Here is a 17,589-nt window from a genome sequence, read left to right as displayed (position 1 = left end):
CAATTAATAATGAGTATTGTAAATTGGTTATGGGAATAATGCTCAGTTGGTTATGATGCGGAAAGAACTCTGAAAAATATTAAAACATTAGCAAAGAAGAATGGAAAAAAAAGGCAACAGTGATTACAGGTGCAAGGGCTTGGCTGAGATTTGATAATACAGAGACTAAGACACAACCTTTCATTAAACAGATGAATAAAACCGGTATTTGAAGTTTACTTTTCAAAGAAAATGCCCATAGGTACTTTTAGCATAGTTTCTGTGGATCATGTTGGAACATGCTTCAATTCTCATCTAGCCTGGAGATCATCCTTTGCTGTTTTGGAATGGGTAGGGCCTATCTTAATCACATCAACTAAAAGATATCATGCTAAACTTAACATAATTCCTTTGAGAATTATTAGATAAAAATGAGTGTCCTGACAGACAATTTTAAAACATATCTCAAGAATTTTGTTCTAGCAGTGAAATAAATTTCTTTCAATAAAAGCAAAAAAAAGCAACATTTAATAAATGCAATATATTTTATTTCTTCTCTCTGTATTGTGTGTGGGTGTATATATTGTATCCATCCAACTATTTACTAGGGCCATTTGGAATTGATGTCTATACTGGGAGCACAAGGCAGGAACCAACAGAGCACTAGACAACTGGAATGAACACCCCTATATATACACCCATGCAATTCTTAATTATGCCAACACATTTAAGAGTTACCAGTTAACCAACTAACATATCTTAGGGATATGTGAGGAAAACGGGTGTACCCAGAGGAAACCCCACGCAGATGTGAAGCAAACATTCACAACTCTGGAGCAGGGTGCAGTACTAATGGCAGTGCTTCATTCTCAGTATCAAATATATACAATAAAAATACATAATATGGTATAAAATCAACACAAATATCAATGGTGTCACTTAAATCTTTGCGCCATAATGATGCAAAATCAAACTATTTATACTTTGAATCTTAAAAATATTAACATTTACATCTAAACTGATAAAACCTTCCAGTTTAAATATACAAAATGCAATCACATTTATTCTTACTTGTTTTCCTTAATTTTCTTCTCATTATAAAGCCTATGGAAGTCTTTCAGTTCTTCAATCAATCCAGCAGATAGCATTTCATCCACACGCTTGTCAAGTCTCTGGTCTAAAACTGCAGGCAAGAGAAGGTGACATCATAATTATTACTACTACAGTGGAACCTCGGTTCACGACCATAATTCGTTCCAAAACTCTGGTCGTAAACCGAGTTGGTCGTGAACCGAAGCAATTTCTCCCATAGGATTGTATGTAAATACAATTAATCCGTTCCAGACCGTACAAACTGTATGTAAATATATACATTTTTTTAGTTTTTACCTCTCTCTCTCCCCCCCACCCCCATCTGTGTGTGTGCGCGTGCGTCTCTCTTTTGCGAGCCTGGAGCACCTGTGTGTGTCTCTCTAGCGTGCGCCTCTCGCCTGTGTGTGCGTGCGTCTCTCTTTTGCGAGCCTGGAGCGCCTGTGTGTGTTGTCACGCTTAGGTCACAGATTTGCACAGAGACACAGGAGGTTGTAGAAAAAAAGGAACTTTATTCAAAGCACTGCAAACAAACATTTGTCTCTTTTCAACAGTTTAAACGTGCTCCATGACAAGTCAGAGATGACAGCTCCGCCAGGAGCACAGATTGTCTGAGAGAGAAAGAAGGAGAAGCAAGCAACCAATTTAACAAACTGAAAGAAGCCCGTGCATGCTTTTTAAGAAGGCGGAGCACCGCACGAGAGGCATATTACGCGACAGAGCCGGCAAGAAGGGAAAGGAGGAATGTGAAGGTAGTCTGTCCATGTTTCTTAGGGGTTTTCCCAGGGGCGTCTGTATTCTCTGGGGGTGCGATCAGCTTTGCAGCTCACAGTGTGTCTGTCTAGAGCGCTCCTGTGTGTGTGTGTGTGTGCACACACCTCTCTCGCGCGTGCTCCTGTGTGTGTGTGTGTGTGTGTGTGTGTGTGTGTGTGTGTGCGCGCACGCGCTCTCTCTCGCTCGCTGCACAGGAAATGCACAGGGAGAGAATGAACATCAACAAACCGAAAGGGAACCTGGCTTGTTCGTATACCGAGTGTTTGGTCGTGAACCGAGGCAAAAGTTTGGCGAACTTTTTGGTCGTAAACCGAGTTGTACGTGTGCCGAGACGTTCGTGAACCGAGGTTCCACTGTACTACTATTATTATTAATACTACTACAACTTATTTATTTTAGGGAAATAATGAATTTAGTAACAAGTAACATAGTGGGAAAAGAGCACCGATCCCATTTTATTATTCTGATCAGTAAAGAAACCTAGTAGCCAAAAAAGCCTTATTATATATACTCTGTAAGGCTTAAGTGAAACATACAAATAATTATACATATTCATGAAAAGTATCCATACATTTGCACAGTCTTACACACACCCACAAAAACACAAGTACACAAACTTTGAAACTGTAATGTGTAGTTTAGCTTTGCCAATACAGGATGCCTTCACCCACAATCCAATAGATGCAGCAGTCTTTGTTAAAACCAGCTGTAAATGCACCAATAAGTGCTAAATGTAAAAAGAAAGTTCACTATTGCTGAAACTTTGATGAGGGTGCTATGAAATGAACAATAACAAAAATAATAACAGTAATACTATTAATGATGCCAAAACAGTACTTAATCTCAAAATGAGTCCTGTGTGTGGTACATCTTAAAGCACAGTGAAAGACACAATCTAACGTCACAGTTGGGACAATAATAGCATGTTTCTTTTCGGATTTTCTTTCCAAATTTACCAGTCTTTGAACAGCAAACTGCACAGGTACAAGTTGGATTCTGCTTTTTTTTTTTTCCTGTTGGGGGTACATAATCGTAACAGCCGACCCAGAACAGCAGCTACACTGCCAAGACCCGTGGCCTGGCAAGCTGGGTGAAGTACTGCCTTAAAATTTTTATTAAGAAGAAAAGTAAACCTTTTTAACTCTTTTAGGGCTAATTTTTTTTTTGTTTCTTTTCTCCCAGGGCTGAATATTTTTCCAAAAACTAACATTTTTTAAAAAAGAACACAAAGCAATTGTTTAACATATCAAATCAACAAAAAATATTTACTTTTGACAAATGTTACTGTCTTGCATGTTGTATGAGCCTGAATTCTCTATGTGTTGTTTTGATGCCTATTTTTCAATTGTCTGTTGCTGCATTTTCTAACATATATTGTTAGTGTGTACTGTAGAGAGACAAGTCACCCATTTGCCATCGTGCCATGCCACTGCCACCAAGTTTTCTGCCTGCATGAAAACCGTATTGTCACCTCTTTTCATCTTCTGAAACTTTATGAACTTTATGTATGGCATTATAGCCTGGCTCACCCCATGGGATTTGCTTCTGTTTATTACAGAAGTGAATAAAACTTTGCAGCAGCACGTACCTAAGCCACCAGGGGACAAAACACGTTTGGACCAATGCTCCCTGAAGTTATATCACCAGTTCTGTCCCATCTCTATTTGTAATGCCACAGCGCGCTTCATCTCGTCTTTCGTTGTGGGTTTCCACTTTGAATAACGAGAATGCGATGCAAACGCAGCCCGCGATTCAAAAAAAATCTCTGCCTACCTGTTTGTCTCGTCTGACAGTAGCTGAAAAGCAGCATCAGGAGAGAGCAGCCTGAAGTACAGCAGCTGGTGATCTGTCGTGTCCAACAGCAAGCCATGCCGTCTTGTAAACTCCGGTAGCCATATCGGCTCTCAACGGATCAATGTATGTGTATTTATCCCACGCGAACCTTGCCGTAGATGCATCGGCTGCGCGAAGGCACTCAACTGGCAGCAGATCCGCTCGCGCGGCATCGGCTGGTGTCTGATCAGCTGATGCCTGCTTCTAACTCTCTTGCTCGATCTCCTGATCACTGCCAATAAAGTCCGATTCTGAAAAATCAAGAGTCCGACTCCGCGGTAATGCGCAAAACAACGTCTGCCAAGTGTTTTCTTTTCTGCACTTGCTTCGCTGCCTTTTCACATGTCGGTGCCATCTTGCCTTTGTTTACATTTCGCAACTCACGCACACGCAATGTTTATTTGCCGAGTCAACGAGTCTAGCATTCCTCCAAGCACAGAGGGAATGCCTGTGACGTGACAGTGAGATTTGTCGCCATTAACAGCTGATTGTCGCCCTTTATCCCTGGATGTCGACTTTTGTCGACATTCGCCTTCAACCCCTCCTGTCGACAAAAGTCGACATCCGCCCTAAAAGAGTTAAACTGAGGGAAAATATACCAATAATTATTTGTTAAGGATCTGTTTGTATACCACGTTGTCAGTTCGGCCCTCCAGTTGTAATATGACCAAGCTGTGCGCTGAGCTTACTCTTGAGCATGCAACGTACAGTTGGCCATGTGAAAAGCAATCTTGCCTCAAATCAATGCCAACCTTTTGTAGGGTCTGTCCCTGAGATTTATTGTCATTGCGAAGCAGAGCCTTACTGGAAATTGATCTCCCATTTCAATTCAAACGCCTCCAGAGGGTATAACGGGGATGCGAGGAATAAAAACCTCTCTCCCCTGAGCCACTGCCAGTAAAAATAGTTGCCTAAATTAGGTTCCTTTGCAAACACGTGACCTAAAGTCTCGTGCCGTTACAAAGTTTCGGTGGCTGTAACTTTCTCAGTAACATTATTGGTGCCCCAACCTTCAAAATTAGATTATGCTCAGGAGTGCCTGGAGGATTCAGAGTGTGGAGAAACTTTAACAGATAGTGCACCGCGTCTTCCACTTCTACAACTGAATCCACAGACTGATATGTTTTCGGTTGTGAAGGTAGTTCTTGAAGTAAAATGTGGTTTATAGTCGTAGTCATGTCATTTCTTGGTGTCAGGATAGCTCCCTCCCTCAACCATGACACATTGTTTTCGTGGAGATTTCGTAGATTGGGGTAAACATTTTGAAGAAGGCTTGTAAGAGGCATTGGCGGTTGTCCAAAGGTGTAAAATATTTGGCCATTTCAGCAGCAGCCATCGACTCACATGCAGAACCATAGGTGAAGGGCTTAAGCATTTCACTCTTATAGTGCTCCTGTGTAGTAGAATTATCTCCTGTACCGTCATCAGTTCACACCTTGAACCTGTCCCAGTCATTCAATACATAAGACACAATGTTCTTCCGGATATCAAGAGGGAGCCTGATATGGCCGAGCAATATGTAACACAGAGAATGGAAAAGGCAGGCGCCATCTCTGGGCATGGAAACCACTCGGTAAGTGACAGTTCTTTGATCGATGGTAAGCACCTCGATAGACATGTTAATGGGGGTACGGTTGGAACGATAAAGGAAATGGGTACCTGAACAATGTAAACTAAGTCTAAAATACCTACACAATAACTATAATCGTAATAAACGAACAATAAAATAGCGGAGAAACCGTGGATTAAATAAAAAGGCAGCAGTTATCAGCAGGGAGACGTGAATACCGTGGCGAAACAAGGAAGGGAATGAAGAGACCGGAGCGACGAACGGCCTTATATAGGCAGGCAGCCAACTACGTGGGAGGCGTGGGGATGGTCGACCCAACGCCACCTCACACGCCGACTGAGCTACAGGCTACGGACGTATATATGTACGCAAGTAGGATTCAGTTAGCGTTGGGAACCCGCATACCAAATTTCTTGAAGATGGGCCCATAAGTAACAAAGACTGTTGGAAAGTTCAATATGGCGGCCGACAGCGGCGTCATACCACCGAAATAAGTACATACATCGGTTTCAGTTAGCGCAGGGAAGCCGCCTACCAAATTTCGTGAAGATGGGGCCATAAATAAGAAAGTTTAACATGGCGGACGTTGTCGACCGGTACGTGTAGAATTTCGAAATGAAACCTGCTTAACTTTTGTAAGTAAGCTGTAAGGAATGAGCCTGCCAAATTTCAGCCTTCTACCTATATGGGAAGTTGGAGAATTAGTGATAAGTGAGGGCTTTGCCTTTTATTAGTGTGTTTAATATATATATATATATATATATATATATATATATATATATATATACACAGTGGGTATGGAAAGTATTCAGACCCCCTTCAATTTTTCACTCTTTGTCATATTGCAGCCATTTGCTAAAATCATTTCAATTAATTTTTTCCCTCATTAATGTACACACAGCACCCCATATTGACAGACAAAAAAAAGAATTTTTGAAATTGTTGCAGATTTATTAAAAAAGAAAAACTGAAATATCACATGGTCCTAAGTATTCAGACCCTTTGCTCAGTATTTAGTAGAAGCACCCTTTTGAGCTAATACAGCCATGAGTCTTCTTGGGAAAGATGCAACAAGTTTTTCACACCTGGATTTGGGGATCCTCTGCCATTCCTCCTTGCAGATCCTCTCCAGTTCTGTCAGGTTGGATGGTAAACGTTGGTGGACAGCCATTTTTAGGTCTCTCCAGAGAAGCTCAATTGGGTTTAAGTCAGGGCTCTGGCTGGGCCATTCAAGAACAGTCACAGAGTTGTTGTGAAGCCACTCCTTCGTTATTTTAGCTGTGTGCTTAGGGTCATTGTCTTGTTGGAAGGTAAACCTTCGGTCCAGTCTGAGGTCATACCACATACCACTTAGAATTAAGGCCAAAAAGTTCTATCTTGGTCTCATCAGACCAGAGAATCTTATTTCTCACCATCTCAAAGTCCTTCAGGTGTCTTTTAGCAAACTCCATGCGGGCTGTCATGTGTCTTGCACTGAGGTATGTGTGGAGACAACCAGGAACTGCTCATCACTTATCCAATACAGTCCCCACAGTGAAGCATGGCGGTAGCAGCATCATGCTGTGGGGGTGTTTTTCAGCTGCAGGGACAGGACAACTGGTTGCAATCGAGGGAAAGATGAATGCGGCCAAGTACAGGGATATCCTGGACAAAAACCTTCTCCAGAGTGCTAAGGACCTCAGACTGGGCCGAAGGTTTACCTTCCAACAAGACAATGACCCTAAGCACACAGCTAAAATAACGAAGGAGTGGCTTCACAACAACTCTGTGACTGTTCTTGAATGGCCCAGCCAGAGCCCTGACTGAAACCCAATTGAGCATCTTTGGAGAGACCTAAAAATGGCTGTCCACCAACGTTTACCATCCAACCTGACAGAACTGGAGAGGATCTGCAAGGAGGAATGGCAGAGGATCCCCAAACCCAGGTGTGAAAAACTTGTTGCATCTTTCCCAAGAAGACTCATGGCTGTATTAGCTCAAAAGGGTGCTTCTACTAAATACTGAGCAAAGGGTCTGAATACTTAGGACCATGTGATATTTCAGTTTTTCTTTTTTAATAAATCTGCAACAATTTCAAAAATTCTTTTTTTTGTCTGTCAATATGGGGTGCTGTGTGTACATTAATGAGGGAAAAAATTAATTTAAATGATTTTAGCAAATGGCTGCAATATGACAAAGAGTGAAAAATTGAAGGGGGTCTGAATACTTTCCGTACCCACTGTGTGTATATATATATATATATATATATATATATATATATATATATATATATATATATATATATATATATATATATATTCACGGCATTCGAAGTCTGTGTCACAATCTGATAGTGTGGGTGGTTACCTACCAGGTAACGCTTTGTGGTTGGCCAGCAATCTGCTAACATCCGCCACGGTGCCCTCAGTTTGTGAAGAGCAGATCATAGAATGGTTTGAAAATAGTTTTACTGTCAAATAAATGCAAAGAGTACACGACACGTGTTTCGCCCTCATTCTGGGCTCATCAGGTGTACACACTCCACTGCACTCCCTCTCGGGAATCGAACCTCGGACGTCAGCGTCAGAGGCGATGCCCCTAACGTTGCGCCACGGCGTGTGGTTCGTTTATTTGACAGCATGTAGATCGGGGTAATTACATTCACGGCATTCGAAGTCTGTGTCACAATCTGATAGTGTGGGTGGTTACCTACCAGGTAACGCTTTGTGGTTGGCCAGCAATCTGCTAACATCCGCCACGGTGCCCTATATATATATGGAAGAGAAGGTATATGGAAGAGAAGGTCTGTGATACGGTTTGCATATTTGCAGGAATAAAACTATTTTATGATACGTGATTCGTTTTTTCTCCCTTTGTGGATCTCCAACTGCAAATATAATATATATATATATATATATATATATATATATATATATATATATAAAATCTCTATTCATGACATTCGTAGTCTGAATCACAATCTGATTGTATGGGTGGTTACCTACCAGGTAACGCTTGTGGTTGGTCTGACTTTCAAATAATACTGCATTAGTGCGACAATATTTTCTGATTGGTACTATTCAGGTCATAAAATGATTTCTTCAAAATGTCACATATATTTGTCTCTTTCCTTTTTGCCCGGTGCTGCGTTGACATCATAGACCGTCATAGGCGTGAGCTTATTCAGTGCGAGCAGTAGCACGCGGATGGCCAGTTGCTTGTGCTATAACATGCTTGGTTTGACAGCAATCAATGCACATGTACTGTGCAAGGCATATACGGGGGCCACTGAGAAATGAAGAGTGTTCTTTGCTCACCTTGCAGAAGAGCTTCGTCGTCGCTTCTTACAAGAAAAGGCAATGGATAAAGCAAAAGAGAACGCAACATCGACAAGCTTCTGTTCCAAGACCGCCACTCCCCCCAGCCTCTTCAGTGTAATAGTAACCACAGCACAGAGAGAAGTGTGTACAATGCAACAGGTACACATGTCGTAAACGTAGAAAGGACCGTTAACATTTGAATCTGATGATTGCATATAGCGCGAAACTGACCTCTCTGTACTATTCTTTCCTCTGCATGTCCTGGAGTACAAAAGAAACAGCAGCATGTACCCAAAAGTGGACACTGGCAAGAGCGAAAAAAAAAAACGTGGTCACTGATTACAAGCACAAGGAGGTGTGCGAATGAATATGAATAATATGAATAATGTTGCATCAGTGTCACAATGCTTTCCGAAATGTAGTATACAGGTCATAAAATGAGTTATTTCGAATATCATATATACCTATGTCTCTGTTTTTTTGTTAGTGCGGCTTTGACATCATGGACCATAAGGTGTATACTAATTCAGCGTGAGACAGGAACACTCAATAAAACTGAATATTAAAAAATTCAAGTGACGGTGAGATACGAAGAAGGCAGATTCACCAATGTTTGTGTGTCAGCTTTTATTCCCCCAGATCACAGAATTTCCAGTTCCACTGTCTCAAAACAAAACTCAAATCTATAATTATTCCCAGTTTCAGATAAAAAATAACCACGTCAGATCTGGGGCTAGGTGTTGTATCGTGATCATGACTGAGAGAATAAAAGTGGAAAAAAAAAAAAAAAAAAAAAAAAACAGCTAACTTTTACAAGTACTATAAATTTACATCGGCTGTTACAGACACAAATCAAATGTATGTTTTTATTATATAACATTAACAATAAGGGCAGCTCACTACTCTAAACAGTACATTTGCGGGGGAGCTGGTTTCAAACTCACGACCTCCGGATTATAAGTCGGCAGTTCTAACCACAGCACCATGGAAGCTGTTGTATTGTACTCGCACCTTTTGTGAAAGTGTTTATTTGATAATTGGCCATCAGCCTTCACACATTATACAGTTCATATCTACATTTTGTTATTTATTACTAAAACATGAAAAACGTTTCTGTTTTAACGATGTGTTTACATAGATTGTTGTAGACACAAAACACACATCAAATTATTTCCCCTTATAATTCTGGGTAGCTCACTCCCAGATAATCAATTGATGCAGGAACTGGGAGAACTTCTGAGGCGGTGGGGGGAGATGGTATTGCAGGCTGCTTATCGACACATTTAGAAGACAAAAGATGCTGACGGAGAGGTGAGAAGGGATTTAAGGTGGGCCGGATTTACGAGTTTTTTTGTAGGCTCTGGTAATTCTAGTGTTAAACATTCAGTCTGAGAAGACAGACAGCACTTATACAGTATAAGAGGTATAGAAAGAAGGAACTGACAGACTACCACGTGAGGTGAAAAGACTAAGGTGCTAGATTGACAAACAAAAAATGTTCCAACATAGCACAGAAGAGTTGCTTTCCATGGCACTTTTGTACTGTTTATCAGTATGCATCTAAGTTGCATTTTGTAAAGTTTGAATGCTGTACATATGTGTAAAAGGCAAATTATTTACAGGTTGCTACAGTTTTGCCCTAAATCTTGTGGCTGCCGGTGTTACTGTTGTAATGAAAAATTCAGAACCCCAAGAAAATTAGATTGTAAATAACTCAGTTGACACCATCTGAGAAATCTGATAAACATTTATTATTAAACTTAAATTTGTTCAGTAGGGAAGAGCGCATTCCGCAGTAAAATCAATAAGGCAAAGCAGAATACAGCTGAGCTCACAGTATTACTGCAGAGAGAGAGATAGAGAGCACGGCACGAAAGTAAAATGTAGTAAAGTGAAAATATGTTCACATTCTGTACATTTTTTTTTTAAATGTAGGTATGTTTCCCTATTGAGTTAGTTTTACAAATGTTGTTTGGCACAAGATGAGCTCTGTGGGCTTATAATCATTCCTCTCACAAATGAACATACAGCTAAACGCTTCTTTTTTTTTTTTTTTACTTTAACATCACTGTAACATTTGCAGTGTTTTTATTTAATGACAAGACGACCACCACCAGTTCTGAAGACTGTTGCTTTCAACTTTAATCCACTCATTAACATGACACAAGGGCACTTTGCTGCAGCTCCTTAAAAGTTTTCCTTTCCTATTCTGTGAACCCACTATCAGAGTCCTTCGTGCAATGACAGTTTTGAAAGCTCATGATGTACGCAGGTATCTAATTTTCTACGGGCAATGAAATTTTCACTACACAGACCCTTTGCGAAATTTTACACCAATGTGCACATGCCAGTATGGACTGGGATCCTTTTGAAAACAATGCAAAAACTCCAATGTGGGAGGAGATTGTTTTCATTTAACAATATTTTTAAATTAAACATGGTAGTATGGATGTAGCTTCAGTGTGGGATAATTCCCATCCATCCATTTTCCAACCCGCTGAATCCAAACACAGGGTCACGGGGGTCTGCTGGAGCCAATCCCAGCCAACAAAGGGCGCAAGACAGGGAACCAGTCCCGGGCAAGGCACCAGCCCACCGCAGGACGGACACACACACACACACACCCACAGGCCAATTTAGAATCGCCAATCGAGCTAACCTGCATGTCTTTGGACTATGGGAGGAAACCGGAGTACCCGGAGGAAACCCACACAGACACGGGGAGAGCATGCAAACTCCATGCAGGGAGGACCCGGGAATTGAACCCGGGTCTCCTAACAGCGAGGCAGCAGCGCTACCACTGCGCCACCATGCCGCCCCGTGGGATAATTCCCCTAAACCATTTCCTCTTCTTTCAATGCACTTTAGACTTCATGGTTGACAAACCACCATAACCTCCCCCAACCTTCTCTTCAACACACCATTGAGGGATGGAGGATTGGGTTTAGCAAATTTTGACGCACTAGAGAATTCATAGGGAAACCATAGCTTGTAGCAAAATAGGAAGTTTGTGTGGTTCACCAGGTAAGTGATGATAGGATAGGGTTATGGGGAGTTATCCATTACTTGCTTCAGTACCATTACATGCAGTGTCCACAAGATCTTGTTTTTCTTTATAATAATAAAAAAAAAGACTCAGTTTTGACATCCACTATCACATTGCACTTTGAGTTTCTAGTTGTTTTAGTTTCATTAGTAAATTTTTAAATGGTATATAATCATATTATTTTGTTGCTTCCTCAAAGAATTCCAGCATATACTGTAAGTGAAACAAGACCTCCTCTAACAGAAAGTAGGAAGGTGTTTTACTAATACACCTGTTCTTGATATTTGATGTTCAGTCTTTTCCTTAATAATTATTTCAATTAATTTACCTATGATTCACATTACATTTACAGGCATGTAGTTACCTGGATCAGCCCAATCGCACTTTTTTGGGCGCATCTATTGCAATTGTCCATGTCTGTCCACACTTATTCGTCAAAGAGATTTGTCGAGATGGTTCAATTTTTATCGACATGTTTCAAACAGGTTACACTGTGAAAACTTTTGAAGTTTGAAAATTTCTCATTGAAAAGTACTAGCAAATCTGCAATCTCATCAATCTTAAAATGAAGAAACGTTCTGTGTGACTTCAACTACGAATTAATGTAATATTTCAATTTTACATTGAGAATGATTTGTTGAACTTGTATATTTTGCATATTTTCTTCTTTTACTCATCTGACAGCTGCTTGGATGTCCAATGCAAGTCAGTCAAATGTCAGGCAGAGCACTCAAACAGCTCACAGAGCAGTGCCCTTCTCCTGCTACTTTATGTAAGTTAACTAATAGAATACAAAAAAAAGTCACTTCTCTGGAAATAAATGGAAGAAGGAAGCAACTGTGAAAGTGTAAAGAAGATTGTACTGATAGAACAATATTGTCTGCAGATTATTATTGTAAAGATTAAGAACCAATGTTATCAACTTGTTAAACAGTTTATGAATTAATTAATTACACCAGAAGGGTGCTGCTACCTTAATTGATATAAACATAGGATGAGTTTAGCAATGGTAGTGGCATCTGGCACACAAGCCACATACAGTATATACAAAAAACAAATGCTGTAAGACCCTAATCTGGTTGTGTATCATATACCCTGCTCTTCAAATTATTATTCGTGTGTAACACCATGCGACAATCACAGAGGTAGGGGAGCAAGACCCTGATCCCTGCAAATTCTAGACGTCCGATGGATAGGGAACTGCAGGTGATCTGTGGGCAGAAGATCAGATCATGGTGCCAACCAACAGTAAGGATGAAGCAGGACTATACCTTGCTTGGTGCCAATTACGTGGTGGTATAATACACAACTGACTAGCTGCACGTTATACTTTACCTATACCGGAGAGTTGCTTTTACTTCCATGTATATTCAGACTGGAATTAAAAAATTTTAAGATTACACTAATCCCTCGCTATATCGTGCTTCAACTTTCGCGGCTTCACTCTATCGCGGATTTTATATGTAAGCATATTTAAATATATATCGCGTATTTTTTGCTGGTTCACGGATTTCTGCGGACAATAGGTCTTTTAATTTCTGATACACGCTTCCTTAGTTGGTTTGCCCAGTTGATTTCATACAAGGGACGCTATTGGCAGATGGCTGAGAAGCTACCCAACCACAGCGCGTATTATGTATTAAATAAAACTCCTCAAATATATTGTGAGCACGGGGGCTGTTCGCACCCCTAGAGGACACGGCCACTCCTCAAAAAACGCTGAAAGATTACCTTCACAGTGCTCCCTTCTTTGCTGGGCTTACATGTGGCTGCTTTGCAAGCTATATGCTTCCTGCATGGTGCTTCGCATACTTAAAAGATCAAACAGCACATATTGATTTTTGATTGTTTGCTCGTGCTCCTTCGCTCTCTCTCTCTCTCGCTCGCTCTGACGGAGGGGGTGTGAGCAGAGGGGCTGTTCGCATACTGGCTTAGAGGATACGGACACTCCTCTAAAAAATGCTGAAAAATGCTTGCTCCCTTCCTTGCAGCTACTTTGTCCGGCGGTGCTTTGCATACTTAAAAGCCAAACAGCCCTATTGATTTTTGACCGTTTGCTTTTTTTTCTCTCTCTCTCTCTCTCTCTGATGCGCACTCCTTTGAAGAGGAAGATATGTTTGCATTCTTTTAATTGTGAGATGGAACTGTCATCTCTGTCTTGTCATGGAGCACAGTTTAAACTTTTGAAAAAGAGACAAATGTTTGTTTGCAGTGTTTGAATAAAGTTCCTGTCTCTCTACAACCTCCTGTGTTTCTGTGCAAATCTGTGAGCCAAGCATGACAATATAAAAATAACCATATAAACATATGGTTTCTACTTCGCGGATTTTCACCTTTCGCGGGGGGGTCTGGAACGCAACCCCCACGATGGAGGAGGGATTACTGTATACGAGGCTTTAGCTGGCTACTTATTCATAGATTATTCTTCAGCCTAATTAACACTACCATCACCTTCCATATTCCTGTGATACAATAAATCAGTCCCTTTTCCATGTTCTTACTTTTTTATATCATTTTAACTAATACTAATAGCTAGACTGGGAACTTATTTTAGTTGCTTTTCCCCTTTCCAGTATCGATGCATTAATCAATATTTTCCAATAGCTAATTATTGAATACTACTTTATTGAGTATATTTTCAATAATGTTTGTAAGAGCCATTTGCTAGTTATTTAAGTTATATTGAATGTTTGCCTATATATTAGTGCATAATCTATATGAGGTTCTTACAGCCCCCACAAGTTGAATTGAATTGGTAAATTCTAACTATTTCTAGCCTCTGTAACTATAGATTAGCCTCAGTTAGTGACCTGCCTTGCCATGTGTAAGGCATGAAGGGCACACAGTTTAAAGCCGTGCCTTATGTGCCCAAATAGTATGAAAGTTAACATACTCTACTGAGTGCCGTATGTTTAGAGTGTACTGAAGGCGAAGTAAAGCATCTTTAAGAATAGAAACAACTGAAGTTTGACAAGAAAAGCTAAGTTTAGAGAAGAAACTTTTTTTTTTTTTTGGCCTTTTATTCTAGCTGTGTAACAACAACCTTTTTTCTTTATTCTTGTGTGGACTATTTGCTTTGAATTTTCACTAAATCTTTTAAAACAAACTTTTGGACTGAGAGATTCTTTTCGGCACGCGTTTGACCCATGCTTGATCCTGACTTACGCACCAGCAGCTACAATGTTTAAGAAAACTGAAGTTAGTCACAGACCCTCCACCACTAACACACATCAATCAATGCTAGTTTCACATTACTTGAATTGGAATCTCTGTGCATGAAAGCTAATGAACCACCACAAGCTTATCTGTGTTCCGTTTTTAACACCACTTGTAAAATGCTTTTTAAAAAGCAGGTATTTAATGTAGTGTACTGTGACGATGCGGGTTCGACTCCATGCTCCCATCTGTTGTTCGGGAGCCCTTGAACCCGTCACCGTCGGTAATGTTACCGATGAGCTAGACAGTGAGGCAATAACAACGGAGCAAGGGGATGGTGTATAAAAGTGCAAAGTGCTTTTATCAAAAACAGAACAAAAGAAACAAGTGCAATGCTTCAAAATCTCTTCATCAAATAAATAATCCATAAAAACAATTGTGAAAACGTTGAGGTTAAAATCATTAGAGAAAAAAATCTTCTAAAAACAATGAGGTAAAATAGCACAGGAAGCAATCCTTTAAAACAGTTACACAAAGCCAGGTGTCTTCTTTTACCATGGCGGCTCCCCTGCTACTCCCATCTGGGCTGCTCAACAGGTGAGTCGCCTACCTGCAGGAACAGCTGCCTTTCACTCAGGTCCGGTAGCCCTCCGATCCTTGGCTACTTCGGGCTCCAAACCGGACCGAGTCTTTGGTTATTTCCCCAGTGGCCAAGGCGCTCACGCTGGGGCTAAACCAGCCCAAAGCCTCCTCGACTCCCGGTCCTTTCTACGGTTAGTCGTCACCTCTACTGGTCACTCCAGCTACTTAATCGCTCAGTTGGAGCGACCGCTTCCTTCAGCCCCACCGAGTATCGGCCAAACACTCCCCTCATGGGCTCACCTCCCAGCTGCCTGCTTTCTCTCATGCGAGCCTGCTCTTGCCCGCTCACTCTCCCGCACCGGCTCTCTCTCACTTCCTGCTTTCTCCAGCAACCTCTGACTTTCTTTCTCTCTCTCTTTTTCCTTTTTCTCCCTTAGCCGACTCGCGCTTCTATATATCGAGAGGGCATAGCAGATGTAGCAAATTATCAGCCCCAGGAACAATCACGTATGCGGGCAGTCTCTCACCTGTGCACTTTGGTGAGTAACGCCCACATCGCAAATCGCCCTGAGAACTGCCGCAGCCACAACCACCAAGCACCCTCGCTAAGCCGCGAGCGCGATTATTTTAAAACGGGCCTTTTGAACGGGAGATGTGGACCCGCTATACCACATGTACTAACATGGTACTGGATTCTTTTGTCACTATTACATTTGAATGTGACTTATTGCTATTATGCCTGAAACAGGGCTGGATATACTGCAGTAGGCTTCATAAAATAACTCCTTTTTTGCTGTAAATGTGGACAGATTATCTTCACTGGAAAAGACTAGAGACAGGGACACCATATATGAAACTCAGGCAGCCACTATCACAGAATCACATACTGCCTTAGCAAGATGAGATGCTGACGTGCAACTACTTTTACAGATATAGTAATATATTTGAAATGATTATGCGCAAGAAAATGCCCAAATCCAATTTTCTAACACCAGCTAGCGAATTAGTTACCTTTAAGATCACAGTGCAACCAAAAGATGCATAGGTTATCAAATCTCAAGGGTCCTCCTAGATCTCCACCTCCAGCTTGAAGCTTTTGCTCTTTAATTAATTTACTGTGCAGAACACCTGTGTCAAGGAAAACTTGCAGACTTCTGTAAATAAATAAAAAGAAACAAAGAAAACCTATTTGTACACTATTATATTTACGGTTAAAAATTCTTGAATGCTTTTACTTCTAAGGAAGGTGCCACACAACATTTCAACTTGGATTGTTGATTTTGATTACATCCAAATCCTTCAGTACACTAAGTTTTATGGCCTCGTGTGGCAGTTTGGCAAGTGTTTCTCTGCTAAAGTCTCTCTCTCAACCCCCCCACAGGAAAGCCAGGCTGCCAAACTGTCAAGCTTTACCTCAACAAATGGTTTTGGGGGTGGCAGGTGTGAAGATGTTTTCTGTTCCCCCATTGGTCTGAAGTATGGCTGTTTGGAACTGGCTTGTATCAGAAGCTTTTAAGTACCATGACGACCTATTGGCTCTAGGGGTGTGGACAGAGAATCTATAAATTTGCAAACTGATGCATGAACTAATAAGGACAACACAATGAAGAGCACAGCTCGGCAGCCATATTGAGACAAGCATGCGGCCTGTTCTAAAGAAAGCTGACCTCAAATGATGCCTTAACTAGAGACATTTTAAGTAACTAACAAGTCTGTGTGCCACCTGAAACTACACATCACCTTTTACCAGGTTGTATGGTTGCCAATATTCAAATGTACTTTGCATATTGTTATTATTTATGTATATTATCAATAATGCATTGTTTAAATTGTAACTTAACTCCTGCTTGTCTTTTACTACAACTAATTGCCTGAGATTATAGATGTAGAAGGGAAGGTGGGGAGAAATTCTATGGGACAATACCTTAGGCATTTTGAGAAAGGCTACATATTAATACAAAAGGGGAAAGTAGAGCAATATATTACTCTACACAGACAAAACAGACTTTACAACAATAGGAATGGATTATATGAAAAATTACATCTCTCTGACAATCATCTGCAGCAGAAACTAAATGTGAAGGAAAACATTTTTTAACTATACATCCTCTTTAATAAAATCCCTGTGTGCGTCCAGGTGTCCGTGTGTGTGTGTGTCTTCTGGTGAAGTGCGCAAGCGCGGGGCACGGTGTGATGCGCGATATTACTGTCAGAGAAAATTACAGGCATTTTACGGAAATACAAACCAGTATTACTGCTAG

General features: G+C 40.8%; 1 protein-coding gene across 1 annotated transcript in view; it reads right to left on the bottom strand.

Annotated features, from left to right (window-relative positions):
• Nucleotides 1-17,589, bottom strand: part of trit1 (tRNA isopentenyltransferase 1) — a 173,310-nt gene that overhangs the window by 38,846 nt on the left and 116,875 nt on the right. Inside the window, 2 exon segments of the mRNA XM_051936335.1 lie at nt 1,051-1,162; nt 16,340-16,482. Coding sequence (XP_051792295.1) covers nt 1,051-1,162; nt 16,340-16,482 — 255 coding nt within the window.

The sequence above is a fragment of the Erpetoichthys calabaricus genome, chromosome 14 (assembly GCF_900747795.2).
Source record: "Erpetoichthys calabaricus chromosome 14, fErpCal1.3, whole genome shotgun sequence".
Lineage (NCBI taxonomy): Eukaryota > Metazoa > Chordata > Cladistia > Polypteriformes > Polypteridae > Erpetoichthys > Erpetoichthys calabaricus.
The sequence above is the reverse complement of the archived record's forward strand: the minus strand, read 5'-3'. Positions and strand labels throughout refer to the sequence as shown.